Raw genomic sequence first — 21,425 nt, 5'->3', positions numbered from 1 at the left:
GTAAGGTTTCTCTCCAATATGGATTCTGTGGTGAGATTTAAGATCTGAGTGTTATGTAAAGTATTTGCCACATTCCTTACATTTATGAGGTTTGCTCACTGTATGGATTCTTTGATGAACTTTAAGATCTGAGTTCTGGATAAACTCATTACATTTGTGAGGTTTCTCTCCCATATGGATTACGCAGTGAACTTTAAGTTTTGAGGATTGTGTAAAGGATTTGCCAAATTCATTGCATTTGTAAGGTTTCTCTCCTGTATGGATTCTTTGGTGAACTTTAAGCTCTGTGTTCCATGTAAAAAATTTGCCACATTCATTTTTAAGGCTTCTTTCTTCTGTGGATTCTGTAGTGAACCTGAAGTTTTGAGTTCTGTGTAAAAGATTTGTCACATTCATTACATTTGTAAGGTTTCTCTCCTGTATGGATTCTGTAGTGAATTTTAAGATTTGAAGATTGTGTAAAAGATTTGCCACATTCATTACATTTGTAAGGTTTCTCTCCTGTATGGATTCTGTAGTGAACTTTAAGGTCTGTGTTCCGTGTAAAAGATTTGCCACATTCATTACATTTGTACGGCTTCTCTCCTGTATGGATTCTGTAGTGCACTTGACATTTTGATGATCGTTTAAAGGATTTCCCACATTCATTACATTTGTAAGGTTTTTCTCCTGTATGGTTTCTGTAGTGAACTTTAAGACTTGAGGATCCTGTAAAAGATTTGCCACATGCATTACATTTGTAAGGTTTTTCTCCTGTATGGATTCTGTAGTGTACTGTAAGACTTGAGGATTGTGTAAAAGATTTGCCACATTCATTACATTTGTAAGGCTTCTCTCCTGTATGGATTCTGTAGTGAACTTGACATTTTGATGATCGTTTAAAGGATTTCCCACATTCATTACATTTGTAAGGTCTTTCTTCTGTATGGCTTCTGTAGTGTACTTTAAGATTTGAGTTCTGTGTAAAAGATTTGCCACATTCCTTACATTTGTAAGGCTTCTCTCCTGTATGGATTCTGTAGTGAACTTGAAGTTTTGAGTTCAATGTAAAAGATTTTCCACATTCCTTACATTTGTAAGGATTCTCTCCTTTATGGATTCTGTTGTGAACTAGAAGATTTGAAGATCTGGTAAAATATTTCCCACATTCATTACATTTGTACGGCTTCTCTCCTGTATGGATTCTGTAGTGCACTTGACATTTTGATGATCGTTTAAAGGATTTCCCACATTCATTACATTTGTAAGGTTTTACTCCTGTATGGTTTCTGTAGTGAACTTTAAGACTTGAGGATCCTGTAAAAGATTTGCCACATGCATTACATTTGTAAGGTTTTTCTCCTGTATGGATTCTGTAGTGTACTGTAAGACTTGAGGATTGTGTAAAAGATTTGCCACATTCATTACATTTGTAAGGCTTCTCTCCTGTATGGATTCTGTAGTGAACTTGACATTTTGATGATCGTTTAAAGGATTTCCCACATTCATTACATTTGTAAGGTCTTTCTTCTGTATGGCTTCTGTAGTGTACTTTAAGATTTGAGTTCTGTGTAAAAGATTTGCCACATTCCTTACATTTGTAAGGCTTCTCTCCTGTATGGATTCTGTAGTGAACTTGAAGTTTTGAGTTCAATGTAAAAGATTTTCCACATTCCTTACATTTGTAAGGATTCTCTCCTTTATGGATTCTGTTGTGAACTAGAAGATTTGAAGATCTGGTAAAATATTTCCCACATTCATTACATTTGTAAGGCTTCTCTCCTATATGGATTCTTTGATTAACTTGAAGTTTTGTGGACTGTGTAAAAGATTTTCCACACTTATTAGATATATGAAGTCTTTCTCCAGTAAAGATTTTATGACAAACTTTAAGACTTGAGGAACCAGTTAAGAATTTTCCACATTCATTATGTTTGTAAGGTATCTCTTGGGTACGAGTTCTGTAGTAAGATTGAAGATTTGAGTACGGGATAAAGGATTTTCCATATGTACTACATTTATATGCTTTCTGGTCTCTCTGAAAGTTTAATGATTCGTTTGAGGCATCCCTGTATGTATCACACATGTATCTCTTGGACTCTCCATTAAAACATGTTCCAGTATACCAGCTATGAATTAAACATTCACTTAAAATGACATTCTTCTTTTCATTTATATAAAGTTTCTCTATGGTTTGCTGTTGCAAAGAAGACTGGGAACAGTGATTAGAGATAGCCATTTTTCTATGTTTCCTATAATGATGTTCTGGAATGTATCCGCTTATCTGATTTTCACTTGGATTTGTTTTACAAGTAGAATCATGTAATAAGACACTACCTTGGTATAATATCTCTCCATATTGACTGCTTTGGTAATATATTAAAAACAGATTCTTAACATAACCTATATTAATATCATTTATTGTTTTGGAGTTTTTACAGTTACCTCCCACATCATATCTTCCATGTTTCATTGCTTCCATAAACTCATTCTTATGTTGATCTACATCATTGAACTTTTCTCTGAGTAGATTTTGAGGGAACTGCCATAAATTGTGAGGAAAATATCTTTCACCTTGATGACATTCAGTATCTTTTTCTTTTTTCCACACTCTCATTTGTTCATACAGTATTGAAGCCCTATTTAATCTCATATTATGTGATATATCCATCAGGAAACATAATTCATTCACCCAAATGCCATTTTGTAATGTTTGTATATTTATGTGTAGAATTGAGTTATGCTTTAACACTTGTGAATTTTTTCCTAGAGAATCCTCCACTTCTGAAAATGAGTGTGACATAGACTGAATTCTTTCAGTGGAAGTTTGGGATTCTTGATCATTTTCAGAAATAAAACTAATGTGCTTTTCAAGTTGTTCATTTACATAATCATATATTTCATATTCTGTGCTATCACCTCTACATTCCCAGAACTTGTTTTGATATAGATCTGAAAGGCTATTACATCCAAATCTTCGTGTTATTTTGTTCTGGAAGTAATCCTGTGTACATGCTTTGGGCAATAGCTTCTTAGTATAATCACATGACAGAGCTGAAAGTATTGAAAACAAATCATTATATGACATTTTGGAGTTAGGTGAAAACTATACACATCTATAATGCGTGAAATAACACCAATCTGAGGATCATAGTAAAACAGGACAGAATTGCAGCTATTTTCTTACAAAGAAACAATTTTATAAATATAATGCATATTAGAACATATTTCATGAAATATGCCATATGTTTTATAATATTAGGAATATAATCATTAATTATTCATTAAAACAGTATAATTTAACAAAATTGGTGAAACTATCACCTGTTAATTAATAAAACTTCTTCCCTCTGGAAAAATGACTCTTCAATATGGAAATAAATCATCTTTCCAATGACAAAATGACAAAAATTAGGACCTGCAATACTTCTTTTAGGACTGAATGCTAATTCAACATTAAACGATTGATTTAAAGTTAGAGGGAATAATTATAAGAAACTAGGAATGATAAATGTTAAAATCTTAAGTGCTCCAACATCCCATAAAGATATGTGCTCAACTACATTCATAGCAGATTTACTTGTAAAAGCCACAAACTATAAACAACCTAGATGGAAACCTCATCTGAAGAATGGATAAAGAAAATGAGGTACATCTACACTGTTGTGGTTAGCCTTGGGACTAATTATATTTGATATTAATTCTGTTCTCGTGTGAGGAGCTGCAAGCAAGGAATGAGTCAGAACGCAGGTAATTTCCTGTAAACCTGCTTCTCACCTTAATTTTTTAAAATAAAGGAGAGTTGATGATTGTGCAGATAAAGGAAAGATGGAGTGGAAGAAGGTTAGGAGAAAGAAGAAGGAGAAAATGGAAGAGGGAGAGGATGTAGAGTAGGAGGAAGAAGAAGAAGAAAAGTGGAGCAGAAGCACATGGCCTGGAGAATCCGTAAGTTATGAGGGGTCTCATAGATGTGGAAAATGGTAGTGTAGCAGTAGCTCTGCCCAATATAGGCACACAGCATGTATTCATATTAATTGAGTTGTGTTTTCATTGCCAGGGCATATTTGGGTTGAAGAATTTCTGCAACATTACACAATGGAATATTGTTCAGGTATGAAAAACAAAGACCTTATGAATTTTGAAGTCACATGGATATAACTTGAGAATATCATCCTGTTTGAGATAACCCAGCACCCAAACAATATGCATGGTATATACTCACTTACAAATACATATATAAAAAAAAAACCAAACGTGTACCATATTACAGTAATATGATCAAAAGATTCTTCAAATGAATGAATGTCCAACCAATGAAGCCTGAAATTTACTTAGAAGGGAGAATAAAATTGCCACAATAGGCAGATGGAGAAAGGGAACTGGGAGAGTTGGTCGGTTAGGGAGGGGAATGTGGGTTTCAGGATCAGGTGTAAAGAAGGACATGACAGAAGGATTGATGATTATGAAAATAAATGGAAATCTGCAATTGATGGAGGTCAGTGGTGGTGGATATTTCCCAGATGATATAGATACCAGGGACAAGGGAGAAGTCAAAGAATCAATGAGGGTGACCTTAGCTGTGCCTGGCTATATAGGAGATATGGAACCTGAAGAGGCCATCTCCTGTATTCAGTCATGAATGCAGATAATCAGACAAATTATAATTGGGGAGCATACGCTCAGGTTTCAGCTGCTGCTATTAAGGCATGGAAAGCACTTTCAAGGAAAGGAGAGGCAGGAAAATTCTAAAAACTGACAATGGGCCAGCATATGTTTCTAATAAGTTTCAACAATTTGCCATCAAATGAATGTTTTACATCTGACTGGTCTTCCTTACAATCCACAAGGACAAGGCATTGTGGAATGTGCTCATTGCACTATAAAAGCTTATTTAATAAAACAAAGAAGGGAAAATGTGGAAGACATGATATCCCCAGTACCAAGAGCAGCTGTTTCCATGGCACTCTTTACTATTAATTTTTTAAATCTTGATGAGCATGGCCACTCTGCGGCTGATCGTCATAGTTCGGAGCCCGATCGGCCAAAGGAAATGGTCAACTGAAAAAATGACCTTGATAATAAATGGTATGGCCCGGATCCTATCTTAATCAGATCCCGGGGTGCTATTTGTGTTTTTCCACAGGGTGAAGAAAATCCACTTTGGGTCCCTACGTGACTGACAAGGACCGTGAAAGAGCAAGATGAACCCCAAGATAATCCTCTTGCTCCTGATGATTGAGACCAGGATAAATATACCTTTGTGGGCCATAGTAAGATGGCCAGTACCTTTACTGGTACATTCCAATTCTTCTACCTTGCCTTTGTTTTTTGCAAAGGAATATTTTTTGGATGTGCCTTATGCACGACAAACTCTTCAAGAGCCACGGGCATATAAGAGTAGATTATCTTTAATTGGCAGCATTACTCCCATTAGGTATATTAATGATTCTTTTATTAGAAGTACAGACCTATTGAATCACCTGAAGGGGAACTGGTCGCAGGAGCTGGAAAGGTTGCAGACGAAGCTGCAGATACAGATCCTGAACCTCAATGGGACCAGAGTGGAACCAGTGACCCTTGGAAATTTTACCTCTTGGCTTATCTCTGCATTTTATTATTTTATGGAGTGGGTGGGGGTTATATTGTTTGGTGCAGCCTTATGTTGTGGGATAGTGTTTATGCTATGGTTGGTTTACAAACTCAGATCTCAACAGAAACGTGACAAGGTCGTTATAACTCAAGCACTTGTGGCCATTGAACAAGGGGCCTGCCCTGAAATTTGGTTATCTATGTTTAAGAATTAGTCGGCATTTGAGTTCTCTGCTCTTGCACCCCATGGATCTGCGGATCCATTGCACTGGGATGAGAGAGACTCAATGATCATTGATCAGCCCTTGCACATTGCTGAGGTTTCCTCATTGCACGCGACAGGGTGATCATGATTTCTCCACTAAAATTTTTCCTTAAAACCTGGCTGGCCTCGCTCGTAGAGTTCACACTAGGCCATCTAGCAGTTATTGTCTCACAGCACTGTGGTATCCAGAGATGGGCAACTTTCCTCGTGCACAGACCAACCTAAGACATGTGGCCCGGTGGTGATAGGGTTACCCTATGACAGGTAAGGCTGTGACATTAGAGGAATGACCTAAAACAGGAGCCACAGCAGATGGGCGTAACTGCAGAGGTCTAGACCAGCCTCGTTTTAATAAAACAAAAAAGGGGGATACCCCCACTGCTCCTAGTGACTAAACCACCAATCAAAGAATATACATAGTGAAACTCATGGCTCCAGCTTCATATGTAGTAGAGGATGGCCTAGTCATTCATCAGTGGGACAAAATGCCCATGGTTCTGTGAAGGCTCTATACCCCAGGGAAGGGGAATGCCAGGTCCAGGACATGGGAGTGGGTGGATTGGTAAGCAGGGTGAGGGGAAGGGGATAGGGAGTTTTCAGTGGGAAATCCAGGAAAGGGGATAACATTTGAAGTGTAAATAGGAAAATATCTAACAAAAAAAAAAAATAAGGCAAAGGAGAAAGGAAAAAATAGGGTATTTCAAAATTTTGTTATATGTTAAAGAATATTCACTAGAACAGATAAATTCTTAAGAAACCTGATAATTGTTCAACATGGTAAAAGGCTTGATGTGCATAAAATCAATTTTTCAACCATACTACTATGTAAAACTTTATGTTAATATGAAATTCTTGACCTGACATTTGAAGAGTTACACATTATTTAAATTATAATTTTAAAATACAAGATCTGTACTCCATTTCCTGGGTCAAAACTCTGTCTACATCCCTGGAGGCTGTTTCCATCCTGGACAAACTGGTGAGATTCCCAATATTCTCCCTCCTGAATTTCCTGGAAATGATAGCAGCCATGAGGTCTGCCCTATCTACTCTGTGCTTCATCTTCCAGTCTGTATCACTTCCTGCAATCCCAGATGTCTGGAGCCATCAGGAAACACAAGCTCTGACTGCCTTCCTAGAGGCCTGCCAACACCTTGGATATCCAGAATTCTGAACATATCTCGGACTACATTCTCTTCCTAAAACCCTGGAAGCCTGCTGCCACCCATGGATTAACAGTGTCTACCTAAAATCCCAGAGGCCTTAGATGTCCAGGAACTACCAGCTTGACCTGCAGTCCCAGAGTCCCATAGTTAACAAAGACTACATGGCCTGTAAACACCAGTGACCTCCAGATGGCCTAAGGATAACAAAAGTACATAATCAACAAAATTGAAGGCAATATAGTACTACTACAACTTCCCTGTCCTACAACTCTAAGCCTTTATATCCTCACAATCCTGAAATACAAGAAAATAACCTTAAGTCTAATCTGATGAAGATGATGGAGGGTTTTTAAAAAGAAATAAATAAAATTTATTTACAGAGATTTATTTAAAAATAATAGAAAATATAATTAAACTAGTCGGTTGTCTTTTTAAAAAAAAATTTACTAGACATTTTTTCATTTATATTTCAAATGCTATCCCAAAAGTCCTCTGTACCCTCCCCCTGCCTTGCTTCCCTACCAACTCACTCCTACATCTTGATCCTGGCATTCCCCTGTACTCGGGCAGTAAGTATAGTGCAATACATTCAAATAGATAAAGAAAAATGAATAAAAATGTTAAGGTCTGAAAACTAAAATAAGAACAATGAAGAATATACAACCTGAAAATCTTGGAAACATAAAATCTAGAAAATTGACAAGGAGTTCTTGACATAAGCATCATCAATGCAACATAAGAGAACATCTCAGGCTTAGAAGATACAATAGAAACTTAACTACAGAAGTCAATCCTTTATCATCAAGACAAGAGTATGGCAGCATCTAGAAATGCACGGCACAGGAGGAGTTGAGAGTTCTACATCTTCTGCAGGTCAATAGGAGACAACTGACATTCAGGCAGCTAGGACTAGGGTATTAAAGCTGATGCCCAAAGTGACACACCCACCTCAACAAAGCCAAAATTCCTCTCCTGATAGTGCTATACCTTAGCCCAAGCAAATACAGTCCATCTGAGTGGGGAATAGTCTTGAATATAATGGTACAGAAGACAACATATTGAGCAGAACAGCAATCTATCAGGCTCTAAGATCAACAATTTTTAAATGGGATCTTCTAAAGCTAAAACGTGACTACAAGGCAAACAATACCATTAATTGGATGAAATGGCAGACTACAGACTGAAAAGTACTACATGACCCCTATATCTGACAGATGACTAATATAAAAATATATAAAGAACTCAAGAAGTTAGATAACAACAATTAAACAGATTAAAATTAGGGTACAGAGATAAACAGAGAATAATTATCAGAGGAATCTCTATTGGTTGAGACACTTAAACTAATGCTTATAACTTACAGTCATCAGAGAAATGCAAATCAAAACAACTCTGAGATTCCACCTTATGCCTATTAGAGTGGATAGGATCAGTAATTCAAGCTAGAACACTTACTGACAAGGATGTGGAACATGGAAAACACTTTTCCATTGTGGTTGGATGTGCAACATGATCAGTTGAGCCCAGCATGGCCTTGGAGGAGGCAGAGTGCCTTGGTATCTGCCTCTGGGACAAGGCCCAGGTGTGAGCATCTAGTACTAGCAATGGCTTCTTTGGGTGTAAGATCTGTTTGTAAAATAATGAACAGATTTTCTTAATTTACAAGCAATGGAGGACTCTTTCCTTCCAAGGAATGTCATTCTTTTATGGTTAATGACTCCATGATAACTAAAAACAGCACAAGTTCAGAAGTTGAAGTTACAGCTAATGTCATACCAAATTATTAAACACTGAAATCTTGAAGATAGCCCTTAAGGCTAGGAAAAAGAGCTCTAAATCTGTGATGTTGAAAATATATGCTATCATATCATCCCCAAATAGTGATATTTTGACTTCTTCCTTTACAATATGTATCCCCTTGATCTCCTTTTGTTGTCTAATTGCTCTAGCTAGGATTTAAAGCACTATATTGAATAGGTAAGGAGAGAGTGGGCAGTCTTGTCTAGTCCCTGATTTTAGTAGGATTGCTTCAAGTTTCTCACCATTTAGTTTGATGCTGGCTACTGGTTTGCTGTATATTTCTTTTATTATGTTTATGTATGGGCCTTGTCTTCCTGATATTTCTAAGACTTTTATCATGAAGGAGTGTTGTACTTTGTCAACTGCTTTCTCAGCATCTAAAGAGCTGATCATGTGTTTTTTGCCTTTGAGTTTGTTTATATAGTGATTTATGTTGATAGATTTCCATATATTGAACCATCCTTGCATCCCTGGGATGAAGCCTACATGATCATGAAGGATTATTATTTTGATGTGCTCTTGGATTAGGTTTGTGAGAATTTTATTCAGTATTTTTGCATCGCTATTCATAAGGGAAGTACCCCCAGAGCTCCTTGGAACTGAACCACCAATCAAAGAAAACACATGGTGGGACATGTGGCTCTATCTGTATATGTAGCAGAGGATGTCCTAGTTGGTCAAAAATGGGAAGAGAGTCCCTTGGTCCTGTGAATGTTCTACGGCCCAGTATAGGAGAATGCCTTTGTCATCACGGAAATGGACATCAAATAACCCTGAGATCCCACCTCACACCAGTCTGAATGTGTCAGGTGACAGCAGATGCTGGCAATGATTAGGAAGAAGAGAACTCTTCCATTGCTGGTCTGATTGCAAGCTGGTACAACCACTCTGAAAATCAGAAAATTCAGCTGTTCCTCAGAAAATTCAACATAGTACTATCAGAGGATCTAGCAATACCCCTCCTGAGGGAGGTAACATAATAACAAAAGAACACGCATGGTATGCACTCATTGATAAGTGGATATTAATCCAGAAGCTTGGAATACTCAGGATACAATTCACAAAACACATGAAAGTCAAAAATAAGGAAGACCAAAGTGTGGATAATTTTATCCTTCTTAGAAGGGGGAACAAAATACCCATAGAAGGAGTCACAGAGACAAAATGTAAAGCAGAAATGGAAGGAGTGACCATCCAGGGACTGCCCCACCTGGGGATCCATTCCATAAACAACCACCAAATCCGTACACTATTGTAGATGCTAACAAGAGCTTACTGACAGGAACCTGATGTAGGTGTCTCCTATGAGACTCTGCCATAGACTGACAAATATAGAAGTAGATGCTCACAGCTATCCACTGGACAGAGCACAAGATCTCCAATGAAGGTACTAGAGAAAGTACCCAGGGAGCTGAAGGGCTTTGTTGTCCCATAGGAGGAATTACAATATGAACTAACCAGTTTCTCCAGAGCTCCTAGACAAAAACATCCAACAAAGAAAACACATGATTGGAATCATGGCTCCAGCTGCACATGTAGCAAAGTCAGTTATCAATGGGAGGAGAGGCTCTTCGTCCTATGAATGTTATATACCCCATTATAGGGGACTGCCAGGGCCAGGAAGTGGGAGTGTGGGGGTTGGTGATCAGAGGTAGGAGGGAAGGGATAAGGGGTTTTCAGAGGGGAGACTAGGAAAGGGGATAGCATTTGAAATGTAAATAAAGAAAATATCTAATAAGAAAAGAAATTATAAAAAAAGAAATACCATATAGAAAATTTCTATTATAGATTCTTCCTAAGACATGGGATATGAAAAGCAGTTGAAGTGACATTGCCACAAATTAAAATGAGTTAGGCAATAACTTCATGGCAAATGCTACTACATCTAGAACCTAGAACAAGGGACAGGTTATAACCTTTTGAGTTATTGTCCAAAGGTAACCTATAGTCCAGTTTCATTTCTCAGATAAATCCAAACCAATTTATTTTCCTTCCAGAAATGAGTATATTTGCCTACTGCTGAGACAGTAAAAACATAAAGCAACAAACAGAGATATTGCACTGTTTGTTTAACAGAATTGTTTATCCCTAATGAATTACATTCATAGCACTGCCAGGTACTGCAATGCTATAGGAGGATAAAATAAATTATTACTCTCACTGAGCTAAAGAATTATGGATGTCCAAGGCTAACCTTCCTGGAATATATGTTCACTGTTGTATATAATTCTCCAAATGGTTTGGAGTTTCCTATCACCTTATAATTGGCAGTATTATAGCTCTGTGAGCTAAAAACCCATATATGATACTACTTATGAGGCCAAGAATATGAGATCATAAGGACTTGGACCCAACCTTAAAATCTACTATTCTTATTTATTAATAATTTTACTTGTTTACATTTTAAATGATATCCTTCTGCCCAGTATTTCGCCACAAACACCCCATTTCATCTTCTATCTGCCCCCTACATTTTCCCTCTATGAGGGTGCTCCTCTACCTACTCACCCTCTCTATCCTCACCACTCTCACATCCTCCTACATTTGGACATCAAGCCTCCATAGGACCAAGGGCTTTCCCTCCCATCGATATCTGATAAGGTGATCCTCTGCTACATATGAATCTGGAGCCATAGCTCTCTATATTTATACTATTTGGTTGATGATTTTCCCCCTAGGAGCTCTGGGAGATATAGTTATTTGATATATTTTTTTATGTATTTGCAATCCTTTTTAGCTCCTTTATTCTTTCCCCTAGCTCATCCATTTGCAATGCCGGGCCCAGTGTGAGTATCTGCCTCTATATTGGTCAAATGCTGATAGAACCTCTCAGGGAACACCCATATCAGGATCCTGTCAGCAAGCACTTCTTGGCATGATCAATAGAGTTGTTGTTTGGTGTATACAGACTGCATGGTTAAAATTTTGATATTTGTAAGTAATCCCATCCCTCAATTTGAGGTAGTACCTATCTACTGGAGGTAGTCTATGCTGGTTATATGTTCTTGGGTATTTGGCTACAGTCATCACCTTTCTGTCCTAGGAGACTCTCCATTCCCTGGGGTCTGAGACTTTCTAGTAGCTACCTACAGTTCCCCATTACCCATTGCTAAAAGAAATTCAATATCCTGACCCTCTGAACTTCTCTCCTCTTTCTTTCAATACCTGATCTTGCTCTCCTTTCTCCTCACCCTGGTTCTTCCATCCTCTGCATGCTGTGAGGGTGTGTGGGTTCATTTCTGGGTCTTCAGTTACATTCCATTGATCTACCTGCCCATACCTGCTGTATTTTTTTTAATCACTATTGCTCTAAACTACAACTTGAGGTCAGGGAAGGTGATTTCCCCAGAAGATATTTCATTGTTAAGAATGGATTTGGCGCTCTTCCTGTCTGACCAGCACCGAGGTGGCTGGGGCGCTGGGTCGGCTGACACCCACCAGCTATCCACGACACCTGCCACAGGATCTTGAGACTTCTGGTGAGTGGAACACAGCTTCTGCTCCAGTCCAATCGCGCGGGACCTGAGACTGCTTTGGTTGGGGAGGCAGAAAACCGGCCTGAGTAGGGCCACAAGCCTCTTCCGGTCAGACCAGCACAGGGGTAGCTAGGGCACAGGGTCGGCTGACACCCGCCAGCTACCCACGACACCTGCCACAGGACCTTGGGATTTCTGGTGGGTGGAACACAGCTTCTGCTCCAATCCAATCGCGCGGGACCTGAGACTGCTTTAGTTAGGGAAGCAGAAAGCTGGCCTGAGTGGGGCCACAGGCCTCTTCCTGTCTGACCAGCACCTGGGTGGCTGGGGCACTGGGTCGGCTGACACCCTCCAGCTACCCACAACACCCGCCACAGGATCTTGAGACTTCTGGTAAGTGGAACACAGCTTCTGCTCCAGTCCAATCGCGCAGGACCTGAGACTGCTTTGGTTGGGGAGGCAGAAAACCGGCCTGAGTAGGGCCACAAGCCTCTTCCGGTCTGACCAGCAAAGGGGTAGCTAGGGCGCAGGGTCAGCTGACAACCGCCAGCTACCCACGACACCCGCCACAGGATCTTAAGACATCTGGTTAGTGGAACACAGCATCTGCCCCAATCATTAAACAGTGACAACGATAACAACTAACCCCAGAGATTGCCAGATGGCGAAAGGTAAATGTAATAATCTTACTAACAGAAACCAAGACCACTCACCATCATCAGAACCCAGCACTCCCACTTCGCCCAGTCCAGGGCACCCCAGCACACCAGAGAAGCTAGACCCGGATCTAAAAGCATATCTCATGATGATGGTAGAGGACATCAAGAAGGACTTTAATAACACACTTAAAGAAATACAGGAGAACACTGCTAAACAGGTAGAAGACATTAAAGAGAAAGCACAAAAATCCCTTAAAGAATTGCAGGACAACACTGCTAAACAGGTAGAAGATATTAAAGAGGAAGCACAAAAATCCCTTAAAGAATTGCAGGAAAACACAATGAAACAGGTGATGGAATTGAATAAAACCATCCAAGAACTAAAAAGGGAAGTAGAGACAATGAAGAAAACCCAAATTGAGGCAACGCTGGAGATAGAAACCCTAGGAAAGAAATCTGGAACCATAGATGCGAACACCAGCAACAGAATACAAGAAATGGAAGAGAGAATCTCAGGTGCAGAAGACTCCATAGAGAACATCGGCACGACAATCAAAGCAAATGCAAAATCCAAAAAGATCCTAACTAAAAACATCCAGGAAATCCAGGACAAAATGAGAAGACCAAACCTACTGATAATAGGAGTAGATGAGAATGAAGATTTTCAACTCAAAGGACCAGCAAATATCTTCAACAAAATTATAGAAGAAAACTTCCCAAACCTAATGAAAGAGATGCCCATGAACATACAAGAAGCTTACAGAACTCCAAATAGACTGGACCAGAAAAGAAATTCCTTCCGACACATAATAATCAGAACAACAAATGCACTAAATAAAGATAGAATACTAAAAGTAGTAAGAGAAAAAGGTCAAGTAACATATAAAGGCAAGCCTATCAGAATTACACTGGATTTTTCACCAGAGACTATGAAAGCCAGAAGATCCTGGACAGATGTTATACAGAAACTAAGAGAACACAATTTCCAGCCCAGGCTACTATACCCAGCCAAACTCTCAATTACCATAGATGGAGAAACCAAAGTATTCCACGACAAAACCAAATTCACACATTATCTTTCCACGAATCCAGCCCTTCAAAGGATAATAACAGAAAAAAAAAAAAAAAACCCAATACAAGGATGGAAACCCCGTCCTAGAAAAAGCAAGAAGGTAATCGCACAACAAACCTAAAAGAAGACAGCCACGAGAACAGAACACCAACTCTAACAACAAAAATAAAAGGAAGCAACAATTACTTCTCCCTAATATCTCTTAATATCAATGGACTCAACTCCCCAATAAAAAGGCATAGACTAACAGACTGGCTACAGAAACAGGACCCAACATTTTGCTGCTTAGAGGAAACTCATCTCAAAGAAAAAGATAGACACTACCTAAGAATGAAAGGCTGGAAAACAATTTTCCAAGCAAATGGTAGGAAGAAACAAGCTGGAGTAGCCATTATAATATCTGATAAGATTGACTTCCAACCCAAAGTCACCAAAAAAGACAAGGAAGGGCACTTCATTCTCATCAAAGATAAAATCCTCCAAGAGGAACTATCAATTCTGAATATCTATGCTCAAAATACAAGGGCAGCCACATTCATTAAAGAAACTTTAGTAAAGCTCAAAGCACATATTGCACCTCACACAATAATAGTGGGAGACTTAAACACAACTCTTTCACCAATGGACAGATCATGGAAGCAGAAACTAAACAGGGACACAGTGAAACTAACAGAGGTTATGAAACAAATGGATCTGACAGATATCTACAGAACATTTTATCCTAAAACAAAAGGATATACCTTCTTCTCAGCACCTCACAGTACCTTCTCCAAAATTGACCACATAATTGGTCATAAAACAAGCCTCAACATATACAAAAATATTGAAATTGTCCCATGCACCCTATCAGATCACCATGGACTAAGACTGATCATCAATAAAAAAATAAATAGAAAGCCAACACACACGTGGAAACTAAACAACACTCTTCTCAATGATACCTTGGTTAAAGAAGGAATAAAGAAAGTAATTAAGGACTTTCTGGAGTTTAATGAAAATGAAGCCACAACATACCCAAACTTATGGGAAACATTGAAAGCATTTCTAAGAGGAAAACTCATAGCTCTGAGTGCCTCCAAAAAAAACTAGAGAGACCACACATTAGCAGCTTGACAACACACCTAAAAGCTCTAGAACGAAAGGAAGCAAATTCACCCAAGAGGAGTAGACGGCAAGAAATATTCAAACTCAGGGGTGAAATCAAACAAGTGGAAACAAGAAGAACAATTCAAAGAATCAACCAAACTAGGAGCTGATTCTTTGAGAAAATCAACAAGATATATAAACCCTTAGCCAGACTCACTAGAGGGCATAGGGAAAGCATTCTAATTAACAAAATCAGAAATGAAAAGGGAGACATAACAACAGACACTGAAGAAATCCAAAACACCATCAGATCCTTCTACAAAAGGCTATACTCAACAAAACTGGAGAACCTGGATGAAATGGACAAGTTTCTAGACAGATACCAGGTACCAAAGTTAAATCAAGATCAGGTTAATGATCTAAACAGTCCTATATCCCCTAAAGAAATAGAAGCAGTCATTAATAGTCTCCCAACCAAAAAAAGCTCAGGACCAGATGGGTTTAGTGCAGAGTTCTATCAAACCTTCAAAGAAGATCTAATCCCAGTTCTTCACAAACTATTCCACAAAATAGAAGCAGAAGGTACTCTACCCAACTCATTCTATGAAGCCACAATTACTCTGATACCTAAACCACATAAAGAACCAACAAAGATAGAGCACCTCAGACCAATTTCCCTTATGTATATTGATGCAAAAATCCTCAATAAAATTCTCGCTAACCGAATTCAAGAACACATCAAAACAATCATCCATCCTGACCAAGTAGGTTTCATCCCAGGGATGAATATACATTCAATATACGAAAATGCATCAATGTAATCCATTATATAAACAAACTCAAAGACAAAAACCACATGATCATCTCGTTAGATGCTGAAAAAGCATTTGACAAAATCCAACACCCATTCATGATAAAAGTCTTGGAAAGATCAGGAATTCAAGGCCCATACATAACCATGATAAAAGCAATATACAGCAAACCAGTAGCCAACATCAAAGTAAATGGTGAGAAGCTGGAAGAAATCCCACTAAAATCAGGGACTAGACAAGGCTGCCCACTCTCTCCCTACCTATTCAACATTGTACTTGAAGTCCTAGCCAGAGCAATTAGACAACAAAAGGAGATCAAGGGGATACAAATCTGAATAGAAGAAGTCAAAATATCGCTTTTTGCAGATGATATGATAGTATACATAAGTGACCCTAAAAATTCCACCAGAGAACTCCTAAGCCTGATAAACAGCTTCGGTGAAGTAGCTGGATATAAAATTAACTCAAGCAAGTCAATGGCCTTTCTGTACCAAAAGGATAAACAGGCAGAGAAGGAAATTAGGGAAACAACACCCTTCATAATAGTCACAAACAATAAAAAATACCTTGGCGTGACTCTAAGGAAGTGAAAGATCTGTATGACAAGAACTTCAAGTCCCTGAAGAAAGAAATTAAAGAAGACCTCAGAAGTTGGAAAGATCTTCCATGCTCATGGATTGGCATGATCAACATTGTAAAAATGCCTATCTTGCCAAAAGCAATCTACAGATTCAATGCAATCCCCATCAAAATTCCAACTCAATTCTTCAACGAATAGAAAGGGCAATCTGCAAATTCATCTGGAACAACAAAAAACATTGGATAGCAAAAACTTTTCTCAAGGATAAAAGAACCTCTGGTGGAATCACCATGCCTGACCTAAAGCTGTACTACAGAGCAATTGTGATAAAAACTGCATGGTACTGGTATAACAACAGACAAGTAGACCAATGGAACAGAATTGAATACCCTGAGATCAATCCACATACCTATGGTCACTTGATCTTTGACAAGGGAGCAAAAACCATCCAGTGGAAAAAAGACAGCATTTTCAACAAATGGTGCTGGCACAACTGGCCGTTATCATGTAGAAGAATGCGAATTGATCCATTCCTATATCCTTGTACTAAGGTCAAATCGAAGTGGATTAAGGAACTCCACATAAAACCAGAGAAACTGAAACTTATAGAGGAGAAAGTAGGGAAAAGCCTCAAAGATATGGGTACAGGGGAAAAATTCCTGAATAGAACAGCAAAGGCTTGTGCTGTAAGATCGAGAATCGATAAATGGGACCTCATAAAGTTGCAAAGCTTCTGCAAGGAAAAAGATACCGTCAATAAGACTAAAAGACCACCAACAGATTGGGAAAGGATCTTTACCTATCCTAAATCAGATAGGGGATTAATATCCAATATATATAAAGAACTCAAGAAGGTGGACTCCAGAAAATCAAATAACCCCGTTAAAAAATGGGGCTCAGAACTGAAGAAAGAATTCTTACTTGAGGAATACCGAATGGCAGAGATGCACCTGAAAAAATGTTCAACATCCTTAATCATCAGGGAAATGCAACTCAAAACAACCCTGAGATTCCACCTCACACCAGTCAGAATGGATAAGATCAAAAATTCAGTTGACAGCAGATGCTGGTGAGGATGTGGAGAAAGAGGAACACTCCTTCATTGTTGGTGGGATTGCAAGCTGGTACAACCACTCTGGAAATCAGTTTGGCGGTTCCTCAGAAAATTGGACATAATACTACCAGAGGATCCAGCAATACCTCTCCTGGGCATATATCCAGAAGATGTTCCAACCGGTAAGAAGGACACATGCTCCACTATGTTCATAGCAGCCTTATTTATAATAGTCAGAAGCTGGAAAGAACCCAGATACCCCTCAACAGAGGAATGGATACAGAAAATGTGGTACATTTACACAATGGAGTACTACTCAGCTATTAAAAGGAATGAATTTATGAAATTCCTAGGCAAATGGATGGATCTGGAGGGCAACATCCTGAGTGAGGTAACATATTCACAATGGAGCTCACACAATATGTACTCACTGATAAGTGGATATTAGCCCAAAAACTTAGGATACCCAAGATATAAGATACAATTTGTTAAACACATGAAGCTCAAGAAGAACGAAGACCAAAGTGTGGACACTGTGCCCCTTCTTGGAATTGGGAACAAAACACCCATGGAAAAAGTTACAGAGATAAAGTTTGGAGCTGTGAAGAAAGGATGGACCATCTAAAGACTGCCATATCCAGGGATCCATCCCATAATCAGCTTCCAAACGCTGACACCATTGCATACACTTGCAAGATTTTGCTGAAAGGACCCAGATATAGCTGTCTCTTGTGAGACAATGCAGGGGCCTAGCAAACACAGAAGTGGATGCTCACAGTCAGCTATTGGATGGATCACAGGGCCCCCAATGGAGGAGCTAGAGAAATTACCCAAAGAGCTAAAGGGAACTGCAACCCCATAGGTAGAACATTATTATGAACTAACCAGTACCCCAGAGCTCTTGACTCTAGCTGCATTTGTATCAAAATATGGCCTAGTCGGCCATCACTGGAAAGAGAGGCCCATTGGACTTGCCAACTTTATATGCCCCAATACAGGGGAATGCCAGGGCCAAGGGGTGTGGGTGGGTGGGTGGGGTGCTGGGGCGGAGTGTATTGGGGACTTTTTGGATAGCATTGGAAATGTAATTGAGGAAAATACCTAATTAAAAAAAAAGAATGGATTTTGCTATCCTGAGTTTTTTGATAGTATATATAATTGACCCCCAAAATTCCACCAGACTACTCCTACATCTGAGAAACAACTTAGCAAAGTGGCTGGATATAAAGTTAACTATAATAAATCAGTAGCCTTCTTCTAATTAAAGGATAAATGGACCAAAAAGAACTTATGGAAAACTATACCCTTCAAAATAATCACAAATAATATAAAATATCTTGAAGTGACCCAAACCAAGCAAGTGAAATATCTGTATCTCAAGAAGTTGATGTGTCTGAAGAAAGAAATCTAAGATGACCTCAGAAGATGGACAGATCTCCTATGGTCATGGGAAGGATTAACACAGTAAACAATAGCCATCTTACCAAAAGTAATCTACAGATTTTATGCAAACCCCATCAAATCAAATCAATAATTCACAGAGATAGAGTAATTCTCAAAATCACCAAAAATCTACTTTTAGTACTACAAATAAAATTTGCAATAATATGACTCCTAAAGTTGTACTTCTTTTTCACCAGATCTGCGCATCGCTTAGATGTCAGTGGAAAAGCTTAATATGTATATCAACAATGTACAGAAACTGAAAGACTTTGGAGTGCTTAGTCTTATATAAGTTTTCTTTATCAAACCTCCTTTCAAGGATCAGGCACCTAAGCAGAAGGTGAGACAGTAGGATTTTAAAGAACAGATTTGTCCAATGATGCTAAATAAAGTGCATGTTTTTAGAAGCAACAAGAGCAATGCTCAATTAAACTCAATGAAAATATGACAGCATTCACAAGACCAGTACAAGGGAGACAATACCCCAGCTTTAAGCAAGGGAAAGAGTTAGATTGTGTCACCCAAGTTAAGAACCTATCCAAAATACATAATTTCTTAAAGAGGGAAAATAACTTTTACACTATGAATAGATACACCTTCTGTTCAGGAAAATTTGCCAGGACAAATTAGTCTCCATGTTTAAATACTTTTTTGGTTTTCTATTATTTTTTTTTTATCTGAGTGAAAGAGAAAGAGAGAGAGAGAGAAAGACAGAGAGAAGCAGAAAAAGTGACAGAAAGAAAAGTCAGAGAAATCATGATATTGAGTTAGTATAGAGAGTGGAGATAGTTTGCAAGAAGCTGAAAGTGAGAAAAATATGAGAAAAAATATATTCTACAAAACAACGAAAATGGAATAAATTACTCAAATATAAATGATCACTACTGATCATTCACATGTAACAGAAAAAATAACAGTCATTAGAATATGAAACAGTCAGCTACTTTTAAAAATAATTAAAACATAGTATATTTCACACATCAGTATTCAGGTATAATGAGGCAGAAATCATATAGCATCCATGGTTATACTTTTTTTTTCCATTCATTATTCTGAAAGAAATTCCCAGGAACAATTTCTATTGCAGAACAACTTTTCTAGCTATATATCAGGTCTAGATTACTCCTAGATTTATATTCATCACAGGACATACTATTTCACTTCAAATTACCTGGTTCTTTTCCCTCTGTATCTTCTCTACCAACAATCCATGGTTCTTTGTTTTGTTCAAGACAGAAGATTACTTCTGGCTTTGAAACAGCACCACCTGTACATTCAAATGAGCACAAAAATATACCATTGAATATAGTTATGTACTAGCTCAGAATTGTGACATGTAGGTGAGATGGAAAGAATAAAAGATAATTGAATGACTTTTTATAGTCAGTTCTTTCCAACATATTTTAGAGTCTCCATACTGTATATTTTTTAAATTCTGAACTCCACTCTACATTTATAACGTTCAATAAAGCCAACTGTAGAAGTCAAAGTACATTTACTTATAAAAACAACAGACTACCTTTTCATAAAGGGTATAATATTTACTGATCAGCATGTTAAATGTAAAAACAAGATAAAGGTAAATAACATATTACCTATAAATCAGAGAGCATTCAATATGTATAAAAACAGAAGAGAAAGGCCAATTAATGGATGTCATATCCAAATGGTAATAGTAGTTTTAGATATCTCTAAATGAAGTAGAAATTATGGAGTAAAAAATATTCTTACCCACGGAAACCAGGTTATTGTAATTTTCCATCATAACATCTCTATACAAAGCCCTTTGGGTAGAATCCAGGCATTCCCACTCCTCCTTAGAAAACTCTATAGCCACATCCATGAAAGTCAATGGTCCCTGAAGTTAAAATTAACAGTATTCTCTTTTATCAATTGTTCAAAAAAATGTTAGTTAAATATAGAAGTTTTTTACAACCAATAACTTACATGCATATTTGGTTAATTATGTCTGAGATAAAGAATGGTGTCATTTCTTAGATCAGTTCCAATAGTCAATAAAAACTCATGCTGATGGTGGCCACCTTTTTGAGGCTATCTTGCATGATCTCGTAAATGATCTAATGTGATCACAAAGCCACCAAAGACCAGAGAGATTTACAACAAGCTTCATAGGAGTACCAACATTATATTTCTGGAGTATCAATAAAAATAAAATCATAATTGGGTCAGCATAACATGAAGAAACATATTAAATTGTTGCAGCAAAAGGAAGGCTGACAACTATTGCAATAGGCCCTCTGATGAAAGATTCATGAAACATGCACCTTTCTTCACAAATAATGACTCAAGTGGCTCACAGTAGAAATTAACTTCATACATTCATCTTTTGTCTCATATACATACATTTTGCGCTTAGACAATTTTAAGTATATTCAAATTATGTTTTCATTTATGCAAGTCATATTGAAAAAAATGAAGGAGAC

The 21,425-nt window shown here is 38.0% G+C and overlaps 1 protein-coding gene across 2 annotated transcripts; it reads right to left on the bottom strand.

Annotated features, from left to right (window-relative positions):
* Positions 1–319: 319 nt before the first annotated feature.
* Positions 320–20,839, bottom strand: LOC110295948 (uncharacterized). 2 transcript variants are annotated; one of them, XM_085840275.1, is made up of 4 exons: positions 20,713–20,839; positions 20,153–20,248; positions 1,288–1,677; positions 320–1,194 (listed from the first exon to the last, which is right to left on the bottom strand). In XM_085840275.1, exons 1-4 carry the CDS (start codon positions 20,822–20,824, stop codon positions 320–322), a joined length of 1,473 nt encoding a protein of 490 aa, XP_085696401.1. In that variant the 5' UTR covers positions 20,825–20,839. The 2 variants fall into 2 exon arrangements, with proteins under 2 accessions (XP_085696401.1, XP_085696390.1); XM_085840264.1 differs by having other exon boundaries at positions 320–2,013.
* Between the last annotated feature and the right edge of the window lie 586 nt (positions 20,840–21,425).

Source organism: Mus caroli, unplaced genomic scaffold, assembly GCF_978045245.1.
Source record: "Mus caroli unplaced genomic scaffold, Mus_caroli_1 scaffold_1, whole genome shotgun sequence".
Classification (NCBI taxonomy): Eukaryota; Metazoa; Chordata; class Mammalia; order Rodentia; family Muridae; genus Mus; species Mus caroli.
Note: the sequence above shows the minus strand (reverse complement) of the source record. Positions and strands in the feature narration are given on the sequence as shown.